At 40.8% G+C, this 24,552-nt stretch overlaps 2 protein-coding genes across 3 annotated transcripts; one reads left to right on the forward strand and one right to left on the reverse strand.

The window, feature by feature from the left end:
- On the forward strand, positions 1 to 10,384 carry cunh15orf39 (chromosome unknown C15orf39 homolog). Its single transcript, XM_031862279.1, has 4 exons — positions 1 to 246; positions 2,419 to 5,670; positions 6,698 to 6,732; positions 8,298 to 10,384. Exons 2-4 carry the CDS (start codon positions 2,457 to 2,459, stop codon positions 8,301 to 8,303), a joined length of 3,255 nt encoding a protein of 1,084 aa, XP_031718139.1. The 5' UTR covers positions 1 to 246; positions 2,419 to 2,456; the 3' UTR covers positions 8,304 to 10,384.
- On the reverse strand, positions 10,315 to 24,496 carry arih1 (ariadne ubiquitin-conjugating enzyme E2 binding protein homolog 1 (Drosophila)). 2 transcript variants are annotated; one of them, XM_031862293.1, is made up of 14 exons: positions 23,947 to 24,496; positions 19,758 to 19,825; positions 19,507 to 19,654; positions 18,126 to 18,218; positions 17,980 to 18,035; positions 16,297 to 16,363; positions 16,035 to 16,141; positions 15,889 to 15,931; positions 15,708 to 15,779; positions 15,184 to 15,314; positions 14,855 to 14,912; positions 14,187 to 14,468; positions 13,479 to 13,591; positions 10,315 to 13,393 (listed from the first exon to the last, which is right to left on the reverse strand). In XM_031862293.1, the coding sequence occupies exons 1-14, from the start codon at positions 24,232 to 24,234 to the stop codon at positions 13,309 to 13,311; spliced, it is 1,611 nt and encodes a 536-aa protein (XP_031718153.1). In that variant the 5' UTR covers positions 24,235 to 24,496; the 3' UTR covers positions 10,315 to 13,308. The 2 variants fall into 2 exon arrangements, with proteins under 2 accessions (XP_031718153.1, XP_031718164.1); XM_031862304.1 differs by having other exon boundaries at positions 14,187 to 14,447; positions 23,947 to 24,483.
- Between the last annotated feature and the right edge of the window lie 56 nt (positions 24,497 to 24,552).

Below are 24,552 nucleotides of genomic sequence, written 5' to 3' on the forward strand. Positions count from 1 at the left end.
GCCTATTGATCAAAGTCCATCCTCCTCCCTTTTGTCTTTTCTTCAGTTTGTTAACTTCTCCAAAAGCCGCATGGACTTCGGATGAGCCGCCCAAACCTCTTGGCTGGCCTTCGTTTCAATACGTTGGATTTTGGCACATCCGGACTGACCCGGTCCGTTTACACGCAGATACTTCCCCCTCCTTTTTCAGCAGTGGTGTTCCATGGAATCTTTGTGGAAATCATTTATTGTCAACACAGCAGCGAGGTAAGAAAACAGATTTACTGCTCAATCTTCAAAAATCCAAATCAACAACAGATTATGATATCTTCAAATCGTGTTTAACAAACACACACGCATGGGTGTATTCTCTTAGAAAGCATGACAGATTGTGAAACTATTTGATGTCGCCAAAGCATCGCAAGTGTTTGAAACTGTGTTTTTAGTTTTTGCCCACAGTGTGGGTTTAGTTTTGCCGTGGGTTTGCGACGCTTTCGCAGCGTGTATGGAAATCACTTGCACCGTGATCGAGCTTTTGCGCTTATACTATTTTCATATTATTTGCGTTGTGTTCATTTGAGCAGGCTGGTCATGCTGGCAGGGCAACACGCGACTGTTTTCTTATGTAGTTTTATAAAACCATTTGGCCTATAAACGCCACAAAAAAAAAAAAGAACCTGCGAAGACAGTTTTTCTCAGAACTTATAAGTTCCTCTTTTATGTTTGTACTGAGTCATTTTATTGGTTACTTTGAGATTTAGACTACTTTACCGGAAAGAAACTTTTTTTCTTCATGTCACGTGAACTTGCTGACATCTTCCAACTTGTTTTAACCTGACAGCGCCGACAATTAATCACCAGATTATAACTTTTAGACACATTTGTTTTTCCCGAATCACTCCTTTCCCACGTGGCTTAAGGCTCCGCTTGTCAATTTGGACGGTTGCTTTCGGAAGTCACTCTATGACATCACTCTACAGATCTGGGAATGCAGATCACATGCATGCACACACACACACACACACACACACACACACACACACACAGACACCCTTCACAGAGTGCAGCTTTCAGTCATCTGACAACAGCCCTGAGCAGTTTACTCCATGCACATTGCCTAAACCCTGTCAAAAGATAGTGATGTTTTGCAGTGTGATCTTTTAGTTTTTAGGAGGTTATTGAAAATGAGTGTCCACTAGTGGGAAAACAAATAATGCAAGTTAGAAAAAAACAAAAACCTACAACTTTTAAAATGTTTCATGCTGTATGTCTTGCCAGTTCATGCAGATGTTTGTGTGGCAGTTATGAGTTCATCACTTGATGAGGTCATCTTTCCTCCTACGCCAAACTGTCAGCCTCAAGCTGTTTAAATTGCGCACAAGCTGTTGCATTATGCTGCCTTCACGTGCCTGTTGGAAAATACAGATATAGAAGTTGAGCATGCCTAAATACTACGATTTTAAAGGGGTAAAAAAAAAAGCTTGAATTTTCATTGTTTTATCTTCACTGATGTGGAAGTTGATCGATATTATAAAGTGCTAAATAATCTGTCTATCAACTGAAAATTAATCAGCAACTATTTTGATAATTGATTAATCGTTCAAGTACATTTTCAATGCTGAAATTAACTTCTTGAAGACATTAAGCAATAATTGTTCTGGACATATATTTTAGTAGTGTAGAACATTTTTCTATTTGGGAGAAGTGTATGAAAAAGGAACAAGGGCATGACTCAGGTTTTGTGGTAATACAATGCAGAATTGAACCAGTCTACTGTAATGTTGGTTCTCAGGGCATTGACCCGAGATGAGAAGTGCATGGTAGATGAAGGGATAAGTTCTGGTTTGGTAAAAGCCAGAATGAAGCTCTTCGATGTGACTGGGATGACACATCTGAAATGAGCCATAGTAAGACCATAAAACATCAAATATGACTCGAATGCAGTATCGCAGTAATGCAGTCCCATTGTAATTGTTATATATACAGACATGGCCTTAGAGTGAAGACTCCTTTTAATCACACATGGATAATATATCACCATCACATCAACTGGTAAAGCTGTAGGCTCCACCATGAAAGCTGGTTTGTTTATTGCAAAATGTGGCAACTATCACATTGGCCCTTAGGAAATGGACTAAGCTATGAATCATCATTGCACATTTCTACTTCTTTGCTGCTTGTTGCATTTTGCTTCCATCTATGTGCATCAGCTGAAAAGGGTTTATGTGACATGTGATAAGCCACAAGATTCGCCATGTTGATAAAATGCCTCAAGGTAGTTGGGACCTCTTAATGTGTGCAAAAAGTGTTTTTTGTCCTATCTGATGTCTGAGGTGGGAGTTTATTCAAGCTAATTAGAAAGATTGATCCTTTGAACCAATTTTGCATAGATATTAAATAATGAATGGCAGTGTCTAATTGTTGTTACTATATTCTCAGGTCTGGAGCTATATCATTGCACCATCACAAGGGACTATATGATGAGCAGCCAGTCAATGCACACCTTTGTTGACCCAGTGTTTCGAAGCAAGATGCCACTATTGGACGGGACGATAGCATCCACAGGACTGTCAAAACCACAAACTATGTCTGGTTTCCTGGGTAAGCAGATGCTGCAGTACAGCGGGGCCTACTTCACTCATGATCCCAGAGGAAAAGATGAGGCGGGATTCACTCCTCCTTGGAACAACTCAAAGACCTCTCTGGTGGATCGCAGGAGTCCTGTGAGTCACTTCTCTGGCATGGATGGACAAAAACACATAATTTACAGGCAAGACAGCAGTTCTTCAGAGGAAGGCCATTGCCATTCTTCCTCTCTGCATCACGCACCAGTAAAACAGGGCTTTACATTATACACTAAAAGTCCTGGGATCAGCAGTCCTACAGCTGCTGCATCAGGGGCTCTTAGAAAAGTAAAAACTGGAGGTGATAATTCATCTCCCCCATCTGAAAACTCTGTTTACTTAGCGATTCCTAAGCCAGTTTATGTGCATAACCCCTGCTGCAATGAACTGGGTTGTGTGATAGGACAACGATACAGTGTGGAACACGGCTCTCCGAGGATACCAAACACTGTATATGAGCATGATTGGATGCAAACTGATACTCACTACACTGAAAGACCGCCCATCCAGAGGAAAGCACAAGACACACTGCCGCAACAGAGAGGTTTACAGATTGAGCCCAGTGCAGAACCACTAAAGAGGATGAATGTGGAGACATACAGCCCCGGTAGAGCAAGGGCCTTTCCTGGTATGATTGACCCAAATTATAGCAGTTACCCTTGCACCCCGACTCGCACACTTTTTGGTTCTCCAAGTGAGCAGAGCCAGCGTTTACAGACTTCCCCCAGAGGTTACCCTAGCTTATACCCCTCTCTTCCCGTATATGAGCATATGACCTCAGAGGTTTATCGGGAACATTCTCCCATGACCAAATATGGCCAGTTAACACAGCACCCGATGTTTTACTACTCCCAGGCAAATGTAGAGGTAGAAAACGGGACACAGTTCAAGCAGAGAGAAGATGTGGCTGTTATTCTTAAACACACAATCTCAAACCCCCGGGAGCATTACATAGTGCCTCAGTCGCGTCATGGTGAAATTCCTTTGACAGGCACTGAAACGTTGCCAAATCATGCCTTGATGCAGGGTTTTGACTATCCATATTATGCAGTTCCCAGATTTCATTTAAATCCAAGCCAAATCGGAGCCCCTCTAAAAAGGCAACATGCATCGCCTAGCTTTCACTCTACTCGCATAAATGTTTCCCCATCCAGCCATTACATGGAGCACCCCATGGCCTCTGCAACCATCCTACACAAGGACAAACCCAGCGCCAGCCTGCATGCTGGCCAATCACACACCAACTCACCATTCCTATGTGTGGACCAAACCAGTCCTACCAGACGTGTAAGCCAACCTGGTGTCTCACCATCCAGCATACAGACTAACCGTTTTTTTGCCCCACTCACCAGCCTGCACATTGACCGACCAGTCTTTCCTCCAACTGGCCTGAACATGGACAGAATCCTGGACTATTCCTCTTGTGATGCCCAGGTTATGTGCCCAGAAAAGCCAAAAAGGTTTCCCGTTTCCCCCGCGGCATGTCTTCCCCGGTCACCGCATCACAGTTCAGATCGAGTCCACGCAGCTGTACCCAATAGTGCAAATGTCCGAAAAATAATTTATTCCCCTGCTGTTGCACCAGGAAATAAACACAATGGCCCTGTGTCTAGTTCAGGCACTGCTGTTCTGAAAGAGTGCTTGAAGAGAAGTACTTCTCACTCATCTTCACCCATCAGAATAAAAGAAGAGGATAGGGATTTATGTGAGGTGGAACTCAATAAGAAACGACGAAGGGTGGAAATGGAGAATGGAGAAGTAGGAAATGAAACAGACTCTCCTCCAATGCCAGTTATTGACAATGTCTTCAGCCTGGCACCTTACCAAGCATACCTGCAGGCATCTGGAATGTTATTTCCAGGCAGAATTGTCCGGTCACCTGAGCAGCGTGAAGACAAAACCAAGCAAGACGTTCAAGCGAAAAGGCCACATCGAGATGAACAGCAGTCTGTTGTCCGACTGGTTCCCAAAGCAACGTGTGCAGACACTCCAACAGAGAAGCGTGCTGTAGAGCTCTTTGAACCCAAACATATTAAAGTGGAAAAAGTAGATCCATTAGACCCTGATGACTCCTCAAATACTCCTGTTAGTCAGAGGTACTGCAGCAAATTAACAATCAAAAAAGAACCCAAAGAGACCAGTTCATTCAACAGCAAACCCATGTTGGTGATAAAGAAATGTGAACCTGACGAACTTGAAAGTAAACCCTCAATAGCAGATGAAAAGGAGACTTCACATGAGTCCAAACCTGGTGAGGTGACTGCACAGATGAACTCTGCTTCTCGGGCTGATGTATGCACACTGCATGAACAGCAGGTCACCCTGCAACCCAAATCCATTACTCCACCTCAACCCCCTGAGAGCAAACTCAATTTTAAAAACATTCCTCCCCAGTGTCTGAAACTTTCCACCTACAATTTAATTTTCTGTGATATCAAGCCTTCTTGCCCAGCTGCGCCCGCAGAGAGGCCACCTGTGCAGCCAATAGCTGAAGTTATACCAAAACTAGAAGTCCAAATGCCAGTCCGCACGCACTTCTTTGAGATGCACCATTCACTCTGCAAGTTAGTATCCGACTTTGTGTCGGCCTCTTCAGAGCAGGAACTCAGAACCTGGTTGTCTCAGTTGGAACTGCCTGAAGCGGTATCTCCTTCAGCCAAAGTCCAGAAAGTGTCTTGTTTGTTGGGGGTAAAAGCCAGAGAGGTGTGGCTCAATGAGGAGATGAAGTCAGCGCTCCATACGGTCCTGGAGAGGTTGAGAGAGTACACCTCCCAAGAACGCTGTCCTTTTCCACACGTCATGCGGACGGGGGCAGTGTTCCTCCCCATGTTGGTGGTGAAGGAGCTATTGTTTCCGATGGTCCAGGGCAGCTTCATCGACCAGGTCCTGCAGGAGCACAGAGTGGAGCTGCGGCCTACCACGCTCTCCGAAGAAAAGCTCCTCATCCAGTTTCATAAAAGAGCCTGTTCCTCCCGGCTCAGAAGACTAATGTCCCTCAAACACCTGCCGGACATCTACGTGGACGTGGTCAACCTTTTGTATCACACCTGTGTCTGCAAACATCTGGGTGAGTGCATGTTCACTTCACAGTTACTGAGGTAATATTTTGTGAATATTTTTCAAGTAAAGGAAACGGGTGTCGCAGTGATGTAATTTCAGTTACAGACAATTATTTTCGTCCTTATTCCGTCTGTTTCCAAATCAATGGCACTCTAGTAGGTATGATTATATTTTGTCTCTTTTTGGTAACATCAAGCCAGACTAACTAGAGGTGTTGCAGTAAGCAACAGTTGTGTTCATTAATGTTCAGGGGGAAATACTGGACACAACTACGTATTTCAACAACCCTGAACCAATAACGCAGAAAGAATATCATTATGATGAATATGATTACTAAAAGACTATTTGAGGAATAACCACCATCAAAATATAATATTTTATAATAAAATCCAGTGAGTCAAACAATCTACCCAATTGAAGTCCAAATGTTCATGAATGAATTGAATGAATATTGGACATTGCGTGCATACACATGCATATATCAAGTGGAGACCTTTTTTACATTTTTACAATAACTACTGCACTTCAGCACTATGTGCAATAGATTTAGTCATTTAAGTACAGTTTATTAGTTAGGCAGCTATAGAAATGTGACTTTTCACCTCAGGGATGAGTGTAGAATAAATAGCATGAATTTGCTTGTAAAAAGTTCAGGTTTAGGTTCATTTGTTCTGTTATTTATAATGGATCATAAGACTGACTAAGATAATTCGTATGAAAGCCTACTTTTCAGATAACAGTTGAGCAAAATGTTTGTTTCCTGTACAAATACTAAGAAAGATGATACCTCTAGTTAGATCATTTGACCATGTGATATGTACAACATGATTACATGTTGGGTAGATTGTGTGACTCCCTGATTCCTCTGGATTTTATTATAAAATATCATATTTTGATGGTGGTTATTCCTCAAATAGTCTTTTAGTAATCATATTCATCATGATTATATTCTTTCTGCATTATTGGCCCTTTTGTAAAGAATAAATCACAACAAACATTAAATATTCAATATAAAATCCATTTATTTTTTACAGAATCAACCTCACCTGATGTCCAAAAGAGAGTCCAGGTATATTTATTGTTTATGTTGTCCCGCAATCTCACTATTTGATTTCTCTGATTAGAAAGGAGGACATTTTTCTGCTAACTTTCAGTCACTACTAACCGTAACTAATCCCAACAAATTGCATGATTGTATTATGCTTGTTATGGTGGGTGGAGGTGAGGGTGCTGAGCTGGGCTATTTGTGGAAAAATGAAACTCTCCTTCATGCTTTTGCTAGATAGCATTGGTGGACCTTAAAGATTGTGAGGCAGGCTGTTTCATCACATTACCGGAGGAAGGAAGTGAAAGCATGCTACACACACAGAGGGGATTAACTGTGGCACATTTTAAGCAGATAAGAAGATGGGGATCATCATCTTTTAACAGTTTCCTCAAAAAATCTGCATTTGTGCTGTTTAGTCATCGAGGGAAGTGAGACTGAACAATTGGTGCTGTAAGAAAACAGGATTTAAAGCATAAGACTGGCAAGATTCTTTCTTTCTTTCTTTTTTTTAAATTTATTGTCAACAAATCTCATGAAAAGACCAAAACGGAGCCCATTTGTAGCCACTAAAGGCTGCAAAAGACAGTTACAAAATATGTAGTTTCATTCTTAAAAAGAGGCTCAGTGATTTCCTAAAACAACCGGACACTAGCTTTTACAAATGTTGCTCAAACAAGAATAAATAGTGCATTTGTTTCTACAATTATTAGTTGCAGATGTGGTGCACTAGGGAGTATTTCTGGCTCCAATATGGTGTATGTGGGGTTAACTCAAAATAAACTACAGTGCCCATGTTTATCACAACGAAGGAGCATGACACCCGGTGCAGTGGTTTGCCTCATTTTTAAATAGATTTTGTACAACAAAGGAGGTCTTTGGCAGAGAGGAATACTTCAGGCTTTGATTGCACAGACCAATTCATTGTTGGCATTAGTATTTTCATGGGATTTGTTAATAATACAAAAATATACTTCACCTTTTAATCGTCTTTTTACTTTGTGTCCTTCAAACATCGATCATATTTGGCACGGCCGTTTGCTAACTGAATTGGGCTTAATCGAGTTTCTGTCAACTGCTGACATTAATGGTTCACATGGTTTGGGAGCACTTGACTTTGGTATATCAACATTTCCCTTGTCTTACTATTGCCCCACTGCTGTTTCATCCCTGACTGATGGCACCCCTTGTAGCAGCTGACTTTTTTTCCCCACAGCCTTCTTTCTATTCTGTCTCTGCTGAAAGGGTGTTTCATGGTGAAGCATCATGCTTGTCCAATCACCAGGTCTGCTGAATAGAATAGTTTCTCATTGTTCTTGAGTAATGAATATGCGCTCTGGGAAAATTGATTTGTCAACATGTGTTGAACTTCGTGATTGCTAGCTTGCTTTTTTTTTTTTTTTTTTTTTTAAATCATCTGTTCACAAAGTCAATTATTTTATTCATATTTTTTTCAGTCACAACTCTCAAACTTCCACCTTTCTCTATATTCTCCCTGATCACTAAAATAATTCTGTAAACTCTTTAACTTTTACCTTCCCATTTTGTCAACAACACAATTTTGATACATCTTGGCCGCTGTGTTGCAGGATTAGATATGGATGATCCTGCTGACAGAGAAACAGATGAAGGGTGTGAGGAGACTATCAGCTGCAGGAGTCCTGTATCAGACATCACTGCCTCACCCTCAGAATCACACCCACAGAGACGTCCGAAGGACCATGAAAAAACCAGTAATAGAAGAAAAAGCAGGATAAAGACCAGTTCGAGGCATATGTTTCTGGACAGCAATTTGTCAGAGAAGGAAGAGGCAGATGACACCAAGAAGACTGTAAGGGGAGGTGTGCTGGATCCATTTAGGGAGAAAACCTGGAGTGGCCGTCAGTCTGAAGAGACAGGAAGTGGCCGTATGGTTACAGAGCAGGATTCCTCACTCATTCCACTAAGTACAACTTTGGAAAATTCATGGATGTGTCCTATAACCTTTGAGAAGCTTTCTCCGTCTCCCAGTGACACAGAAACAGAGGAACACTCCAGTCTGCAGCCTGTTGGAGCAAAGTCTCCGGGTAGATCCGAGAATTGTTCCGGTGTGATTCTCAAACTGAGGAGGATGTTCAGCGAAGGTCTGAACAGAAAAAAGGCGCGCTACGAAGCAGTCATTCCTCAAGCCGGGTCATTTGCTAATCCTTCCCACTTACATACTGGTGATGGGGGGGGAGAAGTGAGCAGCGAGAGCGACCCTCACAGGAGGACGCCCAGAGTAACCCACAGGTGGCAGAGAACGGGAAGCTTCCCGCACGCCTTAAGACCGCTTAGCAGCTCTTCTAAGAGAAAACGCAGATCGCTCGTGAAGATCAAATACTGTCCCTACTTGTCTACCTGCCACAGCGCTGAACACAGGAGGAGATGGATCCTGCGTTCGGCCGTCCAGAGGGCTCGGAGGGCCATGAGGTTCTACCCAGACCTGGTAGGAAAGAGGATTCGTCATCTGTATGAAGAAGATGACAAATCCGAAGTGTGGTACAGAGGGGAAGTGGTGCGTATCCATGAAGCCCACTCCAACCCTCTGAAGACTATATTTGAGGTCAGGTATGACAGCGAGCCAGAGTGGAAGTACTACCTAGAGCTACTGATAGACTATAAAAAAGGCTGGCTCAAAATCGAAGACGAGTTCACCCAAACAAATGTCTAGGTGCAAGTTTTGTTTTTTGCCTTGTCACGCTGCAATCGGTTCCCCTACTGTCTTTTTTTTACTTTCCAAAAGTCGGCTGATGCCTCCTCAGGAATGAAGTCTGACTGGATAATGTTTTTTGTTATGAGGTCAACTACACATTCTTTGTCACTTACAACTGCAGTTTTTAGATTCTTACGATGAGCAATGCGCAACATCCTGTAGATGTTTTTTACGCCCTTATCTTTTGACACATCTATCGATAGCTTTTTGTGGTTGATAGAAAAGTTAGATTGCAGTTATGTCAAATAAATGCTACAACACTGCCCAATTCATAACCAGTACAAAACTTTGGATTTTTATTGTAACTTTTATTGTAAGCAACTATGAAGTTGGGTATTTATTGCCTTCATTATCCATGTTTCTGGTTAAAACAATGTTATTCTGAGTGAAGTTCGCGACTCGTAGATAGTTTTTCTATTTATACTTTGCCAGTAAGAAATTAGAAACCAGAAAATGACAAGACATTTATAAAAGGGTTTTTTACTGTCAAACCAGCCACATGTATATAGGTTTACAGTAGCAGTGCCAGTCTTGTACATCATAACAAAGAGTGATTGTTTTCCCCTGATTGTGGTTGGTGTTTAACTGAAGCTGCATTGGCATTAATGTAGTTCTGTACTAAGCTGCTGGACTTTAATGACACCCAGGCTGAGATGTCCCCATGTTATAGCGTTTTAAACACTGTGAACCTTAAGACTTTCACCTCATATCACATTTTAATTAAATTTTGGATAATTGCTGTATATTTCTGCAGATCAAGTTGTTTAACATTGTCACTCGTCTTAAATAAATGTTTGTAATGATTCCATGGTGTTTAAGTGTACTTTTCTCTCCCAAAAATGCACCTTTAACTTTAGCAACAACTTTATAAAGTTTGTCGTTTACTCACCAGCTTCATGGGATTTCATGTAAGATTCATCATATTGCTAATGCTTCACTGCTGAGATTGCCAGCTACACCTTTCTCAACTCACCATGTAGAAGATGAAATCAATTTAAGTAAATATCTTATGAGTCTATTGCAGAGTCACAGATTTTGCTCACCGGTAATGAAACAAAACATTGTGCTGAATGTGTTTTCACATCAGTTGAGGTGTGATACTGTTACTGATTAAACAAGTCGGTTTAAAATGAGCAGTTCATTTGGTAAACATTGCTTTTGGAACACAACTTAAAACATGAAACTTCAAGTTAGAATCAAAGCGTCTTTGTCCCCATCTGTTGACAGAATATTTAGTTGCAAATTCCCTTTTTAAATTTGAGAAAATTGCTGTTTCGGTGGAACCTGTATTTCCAGTGATGCGTTGAGCACACACCGGGGACTACCACAGTACACAGCGGTGTCAAACTCAAGGACGCCGTTTAAAAACAAAGTATCGATTGCGGTGAAAGGTTTTTGGAATGCTGCCTCAACACAAACATTGTGTTCTTTATCAAACAACCACCCGTGCCAGAAGGATGTTGCAACATTTTGCACTTTAATATTTTCTCCAAAAACAGACAACTAATGTTCCTCACATTTTTACACTAATAGGAAATAAAACACCTTTCATAGCATAAAGAAAAGATATGTAGAAAAGTATTAAAAGTTTTTGGATGCCAATTTAATGCAAGTAGCTGCTTCTTACTTCAAACGTTACGTCGAAATGTTCATGAACTACTTGCAGACACAATGAAAACAGAGTGAGCCCTGGAGAGTATTAGCCAAATGATCACAGCTGGAACTGGTGGATTACTGCAGGGCAGCTCAGAGAGAATAGCCCGTCTTCTGTTCCTATCCATCCTCGTGTCATTGGTTTGGGACTTGAGACAAAATGAATTCAAAAGTGACATCATACAAACCACCTGATCTTTATCATACAGTCTGCAAATAAAAGTGGTACAAAAAAAAGCAAAACATTTCTTTGCCTAAAATCAAAAAGAATTATTCAAAGAGAGTTAAGCAAATGAATTCCACGCAATTCTGGAAGACACAGCTCTGCCAAGTTCTGTCGTACACTACATCGCAAAATACATAATGCAGAAATGCATCACGGATGTTTGGGTAATTCATATGATTGAGACCAAACCTACTCTAATGACTCACACAGTACTCCCAAAAAACGAGATTTCTCATGACATTTATTCAAATAAACAATACAGTTTATAATTTGCTAGGATAAAATAATAGTTTGAACACATTAGAAGCATTTGGGAGAGAATTCCCCAAAGATCTGAAACTGGGTTAACGGATGTTGTTTTTTTAAATGACAGTTGACACTTTGGTGTCATCTTCTGACTTGCAACCCCCGCCTGTATATTCACATCCCCTCCAGTCAATCTAGTGAAGACCGCCATATTGCAGAGACATGAATGAGCATTTACAAGCAGAGCGCTTGACAACCAGAGCAACCACCTCATGGAACAATGCAAAACCTGGAGGGGCACCGACATTTCCATGTCGACTCCTCAACCCAATGTGCGAAAAAATACAGTTATGAATGCAAAAGCATAACGGCATTATAAAACAGTCCTACAACCTTTAGAAGTTTGCCCTATGTTCCTCATCTGCTTAAAGGATCACGCACGAGTGTACAGCTGTGTTCAGTCTCACTGCAAGGCAAGAGATGTCTTCAAGGAGGCACGGTGCTATCCGGCCCAAGTGTTCCCCGCAAGAGCGATGCACATGCCTGACCCTGTTCGACAGTGATCCAGCCCAGTTAGCAGCACGAGCTGTCAGTACATTCTATTACCCTCATTCAATCCCCCCAAGGTGCAAGCTGAGCTTTATGAGGGCCACGTCGGGAAAGAGAACAAAAAAAAAAAAGAAAAAAAAAAGAAGAGTGAATGTCACTCAGTTTGGCTCTTGCAAATAATTAGTAATGTACTTAAATGTTAAACACCTCTAAACACAACTAAGAGGGTACGGCTAACGGTTAGAATAGAGGGACACGGGGCCGGTGCGTTCTTCCTTATTTTTGAACGGTTAAATCGTTTTCTGCTCTCGGTTTTCTAACTCAGCTGTGCTCTTTAACGGAGTCCTTTATCGGATTACTTGACGACTAAGAGAAAGTATTCCACATTGAGAGTTACTGATAAGGTGTAACTTTGTACACTGCTCTGGAGAGACTGATGATAGGACGAATGTCTTTTTTTTTGCCAAAGACGTTCAAGCTCCCGCACACTATGGAGGAAGAAGACAGACTCAACCTACATGGCAAAAGTACACCTTTCTCAATATTGGTGAAGAATAAATATTTCAAAATTATGCAAACACGTGCCACTCTTGCTCTTTAACTTCCATGCATATGGACTATTTACAAATTGAAAAATGCAGACTTGCTTATTTGTTCTTCTGATGTTTTTTTTCCTTCTCCCCCCCTCCCTCCCCTGAAATGTCTTTGCCCCTTTGCAATCAACCTATCAACATTCAGCCACTCAGACACGGATCTCACCAGATATTGCAGACATGGTCAGGACAATTAAAGCTGTGTTGAAAACATTTTCACACTAATGGGAAATATAAATCAAAATTAAAACAAAAACAAAAAGATTCACAAGCAAAGAAAAACAATGGAAAATAAGATAGTTCAGGGGAGGTGTTACAATACAAGCCAAAGGGATGCATTTGTTTAAGATGGATTTTCTGCTTTCTCAAGACTCCACTCTGTTTCTAACAATACTGTTGTACACTTTCTTTTTATTACTCTACCTTTCATTTAAATATAATTTATTTTGAAGATTTTGTTAAACAAATCCAGGAAAATGATGCAAAAGTGGTTGGTTTGCCAAAGGAGAGGCGGCAGAAGGCCCGTGCTGCCCTGTTAAATTGCATCAGCGCTCTAGTTTGTCAAGATACTCAAGAGTCCGTTGCATTGGGACGTGTCCTCAATCTTCAATGTACTCCCACAGGTCCTTCTCATAGCCTTCATGCACGTGCTGTAGCAGCACTCTTCGCCTGCTCTCACAGTATCTGCAGAGAGCAAAACATTTCTTAGCCTCCGAGAACACACAAACAGAACAGCGGCAGCAGTGATTACGATTCCACTGTTACCGACCTGTACTTATCTTGTACTTTCTGCTTGATGTCCTGCAAGGAATCCTGGGAGATATCCCGCTCTAGGTAGCCAGACAGCACCTCAGTGGCATTTTCCAGGTCTGCCTGGTTATTCTGATAAACCCAAAAAAATGGATTAACAATATTAGTCTCAAAGAAATATCAGTTATTCATGATCATGTCCCCTACACTTCAAATCCTCCTGCCTAAGGCCGAGCTCAGACTACAGGACGTTTGGGCCGATTTCCTCCCATTCGCCCCTCCCTACAATCGGGTGAGTGATTTGGTTTTGGGCCTTTGTTAGTGGACTAGTTCTGCTACCAGAGAGGAAAGGAAACGTGGACAGATTTTGTGGGATTTCTGTTTGTCCGCTAGAAAGGTATCACAAACAGCTGTACTAAATAGCTAAAGCTTATAGGGACACATTTCAGCCTGCCTGATTTTGGTGAAGATCTACTTCACAAGTGTTTTTTTTTGTAATTATTATAATTATTATTTTTTTTATTGTAGTGCTGCCTTTTTGTGGCACTTCACTCTTACTTAACAATTCCATTACACCGATTCATTCTATATAGTGGTAATAACTGTCGACATTAACAGTTTTGAAAATGGTATTTGTAAATAAAATATGAATACTAAAATAGCTCAAGTTGTTTACATCATGCAACGTTTGCTCACAGCTGTGCCAATAGTTTCCCTTTTATCATACCTCAAAAATAATGGACTGGTTGTTCTTCTTGAGGTAGAAGGCAAAGACATAAGTGAACATGAGTGTGGACCGGCACTGGCACAGCACATCCACAGCCTTCTTCAGAAACTGCACCTCGATCCAGGACATGTTGTGCTGCTGCATCTCCTCCATTTTCTGCTTGACCTGAGCATAGAGCTTGTGCTCAAAGCGCAGGCTCTGCATGTGGTTCATGTAGCGGTTGCAGTAGAACAGGTACCTCTGCAAGGCGGCCCTGGAGCGCTGCGCACACACAGCATGGAACTGGCTTTAAATCAAACAAACTCCGCTTCACGTGTACGAGACTGTTAATGTTCAGACACACCGAGGACCACATCATCGGCAACACGTCACACACTTCATAATTCTGCATTCGTATACAATTTAGTAGGTATTTTTGTTGCAGGGTATACAATTGCTGTTGTATTTATTAAATTACAGACATTTTGTCCCGATATCTCTTCTCTGAGTTGTGTGTCACCCAGTGCAGTGGGATGGAAACATGCTACAACAAATATGCTGCTGCCTCTTATTAGAAATGCCTCTTTTGTCATTTCTAATCAGAGGCGTCTTGACCGAAAAGTGGCCCATGGCACAAAAAACAGCCTGAACAGTTTTCTAAATGTATCAATAAGAGTGTTATTTGTTACCTCTTGGGCATCTCTGGCTGCCTTCGCATCATCTTCATTGTAGCGATTGCAGTTGTACCTAAAGCGTTACAGCCGCGTCAGAACCATCAACAATGTTTTCCAGAAAACAATAAGACACAAAGCTACAATCTGACAATCATTTGCTTTCTCACATAACATTTCTAACAATGCAGATGTTAGATGTGTCTTAAGACATATAACGGTATGACATGACAATTTGCAAATTGGTAGATTACATTTCCACATATTTAAAAGGTGTAAGTTTGAAGTATATTCTATCGCAGCCAGTGACTGCATCGTCATTTACTATATAAGCCATGAGGTCTTACCAGGCGGAGCCATGGGGTTCCCATGGACCCAGACAGACCCAGCAGAACTCAGCTTTGCAGTTCTGGTTCCGACAAACCATGTGGTTGCAGCCACCATCTTTTTCAATGGTCACATGGCATTTTGGACACTCCTGTCATGAGAGGAGAAAATGATTTCTGCGAGTCTCTGCTCAACGCCAAGTGTTTCAAGTTTTTTAATTAAGAATTATAAAAAATAAAAAACAGAAAAAACATACTTTAAGACTGTAGATGTTTAAACTGTACAAGTTTGTTTTTTGGGCGGCAGGTCTTTCATCAATCTACAGTTGTGTCCGAAACAAAAATGGGACCATGATAGTGTCTGGTATTTGTATGTTTCCGCAAACAAATAAGTGATGCAGCTTCATAAAAAAACTGTATAGTCCGTCAGTTTCTCAGTATGATCGGTATTCCCAAAATCAAAATGTTTTTGTAATCATCACAATAATGACCGACCAACACGAACCAGACGAGGGTCAAACTAACAGACCACCTTGATTCCGTACCTTAGTATTTGCTGCAATCCAGTTTGAAGTCTCACTGTCATCATCACACTTCTTTATCCATTTCCTCAGCCACTACAAGAGAAAGAAATAATCCCACAATGAAGCATTTGTATGTTAATAGAATGCTGGAGTAATAGGTCGGCGTGTCTATGAGGTGTGTACGTGTTTCTAATCGGCTTACCTTACACTTGACAGGATCGTGCCAGTTCTCTCCACAGTTGAAGCTGCACCAATGGGCGGCATCACGAGTCAAATTCACACAATGTTAAATAATGATTTTTAAACTTACTTAGTCAACACATTGTTTCTTCAAACACACCATCTTACCAGAACTGACGGCCACACTTGCACCTCACTGGCTTGGCATCTGGGTACTGGACTTTGACAACATGATGGCAGTCTGGCGCCGGGCACCACTTTAACAGTCGATTGCACTTTAAAAGGAAGTAATGAGAGGTAGAATATCAACACATAGTTTCATGGATGGAGCACAAAGAAGGTCCCAGAAGAACAGCTCAACATCATTAATCAAGGCTTCATGTTTAATATTCATATTCTGTTAAGGAAAAAAAAAAATCCCAAAGCTTACCTCTACAAAACTATTTGTAATTAAATGCTGGTACTTCAACTTCACTTTTGAATCTGTTATGAGGCGCCTATAGGAGAGGTCAAATCACTTATTAGTCTTCATTATATAAAAATCAGGACTTTGGTTGAAGCGTCCTTCCTTCACATTGAGTGCATAACTTACAGTAAGAAACAGTGCAGGAAACAAAAAGGATGTCACGCAATGTTACGTTTTAGTAGCTCAATGAAGGACAATTGCAAATTGGCATTATTTACCAGCAGCACAGTTCATAATTACAAAACTAAGTTTAAGCTTCTAACTAAGCGCTACAAAATGCATTTCATGAAACTAAACTGTGACCGTAAACACGGATCGGTCTCTCGTTAACCTGTCGGATCAGAATGTAGGTTAAGACCATCAGTGGCAGCTTAAGAGCTGGCAGAAGAGATTAGTGTCCATGCTTTCAATATGGAGGCTTATTTCATTGCACTACCGGCTGAACATCAACATTGTGAAGGAGTTAAGTAGAGGTGGAACTAGAGAGCCCCGCACCAAGAACTTTCTTTTAGGAGGCAGAATGTCAGGTAAAAAAAAAAAAAAAATCTTCCAATATACGGTTTAAATTATGAACGCATATTTGATTCAAGAACAACGATATTTTCTTTTGATTGTTAATGTTGGTGTTCTTCACTATTCAATTGTAGCTGTTTGACCAAATAGCACAGTGTATGGGTGTTTGTATGTTTTCTAACTTTAATACAACAATTGAAAAGTTATATTACTTTTAGCACTGCAGAGGCAACGATGCTCCTTCTCAGGCGGTTTGTCTCTGTACATGTTTTATGCAACAAACTAAAATCACCGCCTCACGGTTGTATCAACGCGAACCAGTCATGAGGATCCACGTCTGTCCAACATGGCTCTCACTTCATTATTTTATCCTAATAGACATTTGGGTGAAAATGTCATCGTTAGCAAATTAATTTTTATGTTTTGGCCAAAAACGTGTTCTGTGAGGTCATCAGTTGAACTTTGAGTAAAAATGGACATTTGTGCCAAATTTGAAGAAATTCAGTCAGGGAGTTCCTGAGATATTAAAAGTTTGAGTATTTGGAATATTTATTCCCCCCCGTTATGTCCGTGACACCGTGTTGGTTTGATCACATGACGCAACGCAACGCTTGCTGTGAGGACAGAGTCACTCTCTCTCTGCGGCCCAGTTCTCTGCCATCATTACGGTTGCTGTTGAATTATTCATCGTTCAGCTTGACGTTAGATTTTATTTTCAGTTACTGAAAGTGATGTTGTGTGACTCGTGTCATCAGTGCATGTGAGGCAGCCAGCCACGGTTGTCATGCTTTGTTTTCTCCACAAGCAAATATACATTTCTCTGTTTTATTTGAGTAGATATTCAAATATGGAATATTTATTGACAGCCCCAACTCGAGTTCATAGCAACTTTCACATTTGACCACCAAAATCGAATCACTTGAATAATCAATCCTTGAGTCACGGCCGGATGTTTGTGCCTAATTTTAAGAAATTCCCGTCGTTGTGCACGTATGGACAACCTGAAAACAGAACGTCTCCGGCCACGGCTGTTGCCAGCGCAGAGGTGTAGAAATTAGACAAGAATCCTTTTTGTTTCCTGCTCTTTTCATAACAAGAAAGTCTGAACAAATATAAGCACAAACGGATACTCACATGACGGTGTTGTCATCGACCAAAATGTCACAACTATGAGCAGGACAAGAAATGGTCTGAGAAAACAACACAAAAGGCAAATCATTAGTCAGACAGCTATTAAAAGAGTAAGCTCAGTGAGCAGAAGAAAAACCCTGAGAGGCTACCTGTCCCATTCCTTCTTCTATGATTTTGGTGGTCAGGTAATCTCCCCAGCACTGCATGCAGAACTTGTGTCCACACTCCAGGCCGGTAAAGTACTGCAAGAGAGAAGCATCTTGTAAATAAGAACAACAAGACACCACATGATAATAACCACATGACCCTTTGGTAACCAGGAAAGGCCATTCAAAGGAATCCATATTTAAAACAATATACAAATATTCTACATTAAAGTAATCTGGATTATCCAACTTTCTTTCTGATTATGAGAGAAGAAACTCTTAATATCACAGCTGCACTAACCCACCTGGCCTGGATAGTATACGTTCATCTTTTGTTGAGACAATATACATCATTTTGGGAATGAGGTTGTGCACTCTGCCTTTAACGTAGAACAATTTGTGGAAATCTGTTTTAACATTGAGACTTAAGTTTTCTCTGTTGATAAATGTAACCACTCCAAAAAATAATTACCTTCAATGTGTTTCAAAGTTGTAAAACAATAAAACATTAAAAAGTCCAAAGAGGATAACAGGGTATCTGCAACCAGCTTGTGTAATGTAATTGTTCTTTGTGTTGGAAGTAAAAATTGCTAAATCGTAATATGTTAAATTTAAATTCAAAAATCTTCAACCTAATTATTTTCCTTTGCACATCAGCATGTATCCTCCAATTAAGAAGGACCGTGTTTAAAACAAGTGTGTAGATCAAAGCTTTCATACGGTCAGAGGGACAAGAATGTAACATGCTCAATAACCGGACCAACAGAAGACAGTTCAGTACTGACATGGACCGCATAAGAGCCGTCACGTGGTCTGTGGTCTTCACTCAAAAAAAGACAGAATTCAGATATTAAGATAAGGAGTTCTCCTTATCTATGCAGGACTTTCAGAGCTTCCTGCAACTGCCAGTTCCTGAGTAAATCTGACTTTCAATCTAAAATTGCACTTCTGTGATGTTTCACAGGGTTGATATGAAGAGTGCGGCAGCCAGAGGAACATAACCGTAAATCCAAATGTTTGAGGAACATGCCAGCTTCGTGGGACCATGGGTATTAGGGGCCCCACGATACAATATTATCGCAATACTTAAGTCAAGATACGATATTATGGCAATATGCTGACTATTGCAATATCAAACATTGCGATATATTGCCATTTATTACTGCAAATTATGCAGTTTGTATAATGAGGGTTGAATTAATGACACAGCTACATTCACAAATATTAATTGTAGTACCGTACACAGATAATAAGATCACCCTTTGTGACGTGAAGTTAGCCATCTTTTACTTTTACTGTGTTAGGTCTGAAAACAAACTATTTAGAACTGAACAACATATATTGGGCTAGCGCAACACAATACTGGCGTGATGACGGGACTCACAGCGTTGGGGAAGTTCAGATAGCAGATCTGACATGGCATGTCCTGTGCCGATGACCTAGTGTTGATTGGAGGACGGATGCGAGGCTTCTTACTGGGGTTGATGACATGACACTCGGAGAAAAGCTTGTCCAGATTGCCATCAAAATACCTGTATAAATTGAGACAAAAAGGTGTTGAAGAAAGCATTAAGAAATGGGTTATTTCGGGGACTTCTATGCCAGCTTCTTAACTTGTATTTCACAGATTCTTACCTTTCCATAAGCTTTTCCTTATCCCAGTTGAAGTGGCTGAGAAGGATGCGTGTTATTGTCGCAGGATTCTAGAGGAACAAGAAAAGAGTTGGTCAGAAATAAAACTGAAATTTACATTTAACTACTGCCAATTTTCACTGCAACAACAAGGAGTAAATGTGACATGAAAAGCCACTTTCACAAATCTTTCGTGGAACAGGAAGCCTAAAGGCCCAGGCTTTTAGGAAATTGATTAAGCCTCGTAGTAAATGAATGGAGTGATTTGAAATAGCTAAAGCTAGTTGTAGATTCAATAGTCCTCACATTACCATTTATTGTCCACCGATGTAAGTTAGTAGAAACATCTGAAACACCTTTACTCATGTTACGATCCAGTAAAATACCACCACAAACTACAACAATAGAAGTCCAAAATGTGGAAAGTTCTCGATTCTAAGGTGCACTGCGATGCGGACGACTCTGCATCGACGAAATATAATAAAAAGTATGGCTTCATGTCGGCTTAGTTTGAGTCTTTACTGCTTTTTGCTCTGTGGCGCTTTTTTTTCCCCCCCCCCCCTCTCTCTCCTCTACTGATCTTGGTGTTTCACCAAGCGGAGCTCTCACACACTGTGTGCACGGAGCACGGAGCACACAGGAGACCTGTGATGTCACTACCAATATCAGTTGCTCTGTTGTCGAAAATAATTTCTAAAAACCGTACATGCCGGCTGAAATTCAACCGTGGTGTTGTTAACCTCGTCGGCAGAGGCAGTAAGAGCAGAAGAGCTTATATTACTTCTTGAAAAAGTAGCCATGTGCATTGTTTTAGAAAATTGAGAATATGAGACATTGAGAATACAAAAGGATTGCTGTGATGATTGAGTGATTAATTGAATCATTGTATGTCATAACAACCCTGAACTGGAAAGCCAGTATTCCATTTACTTAACTACTTGAATTGCAACTTAAGATGATGCTGGGTAGTTTATAGCATCATAATGTAATAGTTACATTTTGTGAGCTAAATCTGAGTCTGCAACACAACCAGTAACATTTCTCTGTCAGGTAAATGTAGTACGACAATGTTTTCCTCTGAAGTAGTTGAGCTGCATATTTTGAAGTGCCTTGGGGGCCTTTTGCAGGTTACTTTGTGGAAGAATGAGTTAGAATAGTAACAATATTCATATTTAATTAATCTAAACAACATAGTAAATGCCGCTATATAAAGCTGTTTGTGACCCTGAACCAGTGTATTTCACTGATGATGTTTCTGACAGCGTAGACAGGACTTTAGTTTGTGACGCAACAACTGTATGTCACGGCAGGTGTATTACTGAGGACCTAAGAAAGCTCAGTGTCAAGTGTCAATTGTTTGTCCGACAGTTCTCGAGAAAGCTGCAGAACCAAAAAGAAACATGAGGCCTCATTACAGAAACTTCCTAAGTTTGAAATCCTAACTTATCTCAGTTTAGGATGACATTTAGGTATTTAAAGTAGTAAAATGCACTAATCCCCCCACACCCCCATCAAAACTTGCTGTTGGTTTATTTTATGTCAAACAAACTTGTTTACACCTTTTGCTGTATGAACAGTAAACTGATGAAAATGACTTTTTCTGGCTACTGAAGTCAGATGAGAAGTGTGATGATACATATCAACCTCAAAGAGTAGTAAACACACATATGTATATTGCATGGTGATAATACAAGAGAATAAGCATTTTACATACCATTGTAAAATCAGAATGATGGTGCAACAGTAGAGTACATTGTATCACCGTGCCATAGTTCAACAGAGCACCTATTGTTCTCAGCAATTGCAAGATTAGATAAGGGAATTGTTTTATAACGTACCCGTTTTATACACACAATGCTTTTCTTTTTTTTTTATAAATGTAGCCACTTTCACAATAAGTCTCCACCACATCAATTAACTTAGCTGCTAGGTGCTCAGCTGTGTGTCTGCCAGCATACTCGGTCAAGGTATTGCAAGCCCGGCGTAATGTTAGCAAGTGTTCAGTCGAGAGAGACAGAGTGTGTGTGTGTGAAGTCCACCGCTGTGTGAAGGTAAATTTGTCGATTAATAAATGCTCCACAACTGCTCATGACCCAAGTGAAGTGTGTGCGTCTTGCTTGCCACCTGTTGATTAAAGTGAAGGTTAAAGTGAACCTAGATTTTGGAAACGAAACACTATGTGTAGGATTTTAATCGCAGCCAATCACCGCAAGCATTCTTTGATATAATGCGCCATGTGATTGGCCCACCACCGCAGCAGCTTCAACCCCCACAGTCCGTGGTGTGGTGAAGCCAAGCACTGTGTATCTGACGGAGTTGGCAGTTCAGCGTGCTGAGATGCCACCAAAACCTTTGAAAGTATGATTTCATGCCTGTGGTGTCTGATAAAATTGAATGCGGTGGTGGAGTCATTTCAAAAAATTGAACGCTTCCATTTACATGAAGGGCATCAAATACAGAAGAAAATAAAGGTATCAAATGAAGGACTATATTGGTATCAATATCACTTACAGGGTACTGGTATCGTAATTTTCTTAACGATAACCAGCCCTAATTAGTGAATAACTATTCAAGATAATCCGTCACGTTATGATAGAAGACACCAGCAAAGGGCTGAAAGGCCACAAAGCATAAAAGGAGTCACCTACTTAAAACTAAGTCCAATACAACTGCAATAAATCCCACCTTCATAAAGGCTACAATGATGTTAAGAGAGAGGTGTTGATTCAATGTGATACTCACTTTAGAGGCTGCAGTTTGTGGCGTTGTTGAACTGTATTGGTGGGAGTTGTTCCTACAATTTGGTCTACACTCACTGATATAAATGGGATGGGAAATATTGAAAACATCTCTTAATATATTCATGGACAATCTTCCTTTAAATGTTGCCTGTGTATCTGAAGTTTGCAGTGGAATCTTTTGACAGTCAACAAGTTTCTTCATATGAAATAAATCCATCAGCCGCTGTAACTTTACCCATTCAGAGGCACATCCAGTCACTCCACATGTAAATGCACAGTCACAAGAGGCATTCACAAGTAAATTAATTTCCAGTTAAGTTAATTATCCTTCTGTCTCATACTACACATCGAAAACTTAAATTCTGAGAACAGATGTGGTGGATATTTAATTTGCTTAAAATGTTATTTGTTGGTGCCAAAAAAAAAAAAACACCTTAATATTAAGTAGGTAGATGTAAATCCTATTTTTAGAAGAATGACCATGTCAGTTGTTTCTGCTGCCATGCGGCTGTACCGGATCCACTGGACTGATTTTTATTTTTTACCAATTTTGGGTTTGGTTAATAATGGCACTCAAAATCACCACGTTGTATAAAATACGTTATTTCTCAAACACGTTAATAGTGCCCGGTCTATCAAAATCACTTTTTATGCTGTACTCAACTGTATGTTAGTTAGCTAACGTTAAGTGAAATGAAATAGAGGCCCAAACCTAAACCGAAGGGCTCCAATGAGTTTGCCCTTATATTTAATAAACGCTATTAACTATTAGCGGTTGACAGATTATAACGTTCTTGCAATCCATACAAACGTATGTGGACGCGATGATAAGATAGTGTGTTAACGTTCACGTAAATAACCCTGTGGCATGTCACGCTAACTTGCTAACCAACTCGATGACCAAGCCTTTCGTGCAACATTAAAATATCGTCAACGATTGTTATTTTAAAACATTTGACACGTTAAATATCGATTGCTTGGTTAACCCACTCCGCATGTCGTCTCGCACGAGTTAATCGTTAGCGTTACCTAAATCTAACACCAAAGACATGACGCTTTTTGCAGTAAGGTGCTCGATTAACGGTTACATATGGCTAGTTAGCCAGCTAGCTGACTTGCAAGCTAACATTAGCTTAGCAAACGGAGCTGCCAACTTCTCAATTGGGATTAGACTACTTCCTGGCACTCGTATGGAAATTATTACTTATATGTAAGCATTTAACATAGTCAATACCTAAATTGTAAACACTACCCACACAAAAAAGAGAGCTACATTGAGAAATAAATAATTTTAGCATTGTGTAAATCGAATCACTTGTGAAACTGCCAACTTCCAGCAAGTAAACTACTCCTTACGAGGCTAATGGCTAAGCTAACGTCCATGGCCTGTTTAAGCTCCAACCAAGCCTGGACCCCGGTCTTTCCTGACACCGACACACCAGAATACCTACCTGGATGACCTCGTTGACCTCCCTGATACACTCCACCATATGCTGGAGGATCAGCTCGGCAGTCAAAACCTCGAAGCGGTAGTCCTCCTCCTCTTCCTCGCCGTGACCGTGGCCACCTCCGCCAGTCTCACCGCACTCGTCTCGCTCTCCACCGGCCACCACGGGATCGACCAACTCCACCTCTCCGAGCTCCAGGGTGTCGTCCTCGGGCTCCTCTTCGGCGCTATCCTCGCTACATTCCTCCTCTTCGTCGTCGTAGTCATAGTTATAACCCTCGTCTGAGTCCATTCCTAGGGTGGTTATCAACTCGTGACAAGCACACCTAAGTCTACAGTGTGTGAAATGTTGATTGCGGAACAATACGAAAACCAAAATTATCCGAACCTCTTTTTCGGCTGCAGCGAAAATAACAACAAAACGTCGCCGCTGCTAAGCCAACAAAGAGACACAGCGTCACCGACTGACGACGTCCTTACGTCAGATGGGCTGTACAGGAACATGTAAAAAAAAACCAAAAAAAAAACTAAAATTGTACTTATATGGAACGTTCTTGTTTCACATTAATATGTATCGAAACTATTCAAATACGCAATATATCATTATTAT

This window comes from Anarrhichthys ocellatus, unplaced genomic scaffold (genome assembly GCF_004355925.1).
Source record: "Anarrhichthys ocellatus isolate YVR2014 unplaced genomic scaffold, GSC_Weel_1.0 scaffold2, whole genome shotgun sequence".
Taxonomy (NCBI): domain Eukaryota; kingdom Metazoa; phylum Chordata; class Actinopteri; order Perciformes; family Anarhichadidae; genus Anarrhichthys; species Anarrhichthys ocellatus.

Coding starts and splice junctions, on each gene's coding strand:
- arih1 (XM_031862293.1), bottom strand. CDS start 24,234: ATGGACTCAGACGAGGGTTATAACTATGACTACGACGACGAAGAGGAG. Junction 18,036..18,125: donor TAGAAGAAGGAATGGGACAG/GTAGCCTCTCAG, acceptor TTGTTTTCTCAG/ACCATTTCTTGTCCTGCTCA. Junction 13,592..14,186: donor ACCAGTCCATTATTTTTGAG/GTATGATAAAAG, acceptor TGGGTTTATCAG/AATAACCAGGCAGACCTGGA.
- cunh15orf39 (XM_031862279.1), top strand. CDS start 2,457: ATGATGAGCAGCCAGTCAATGCACACCTTTGTTGACCCAGTGTTTCGA. Junction 5,671..6,697: donor CTGTGTCTGCAAACATCTGG/GTGAGTGCATGT, acceptor TATTTTTTACAG/AATCAACCTCACCTGATGTC.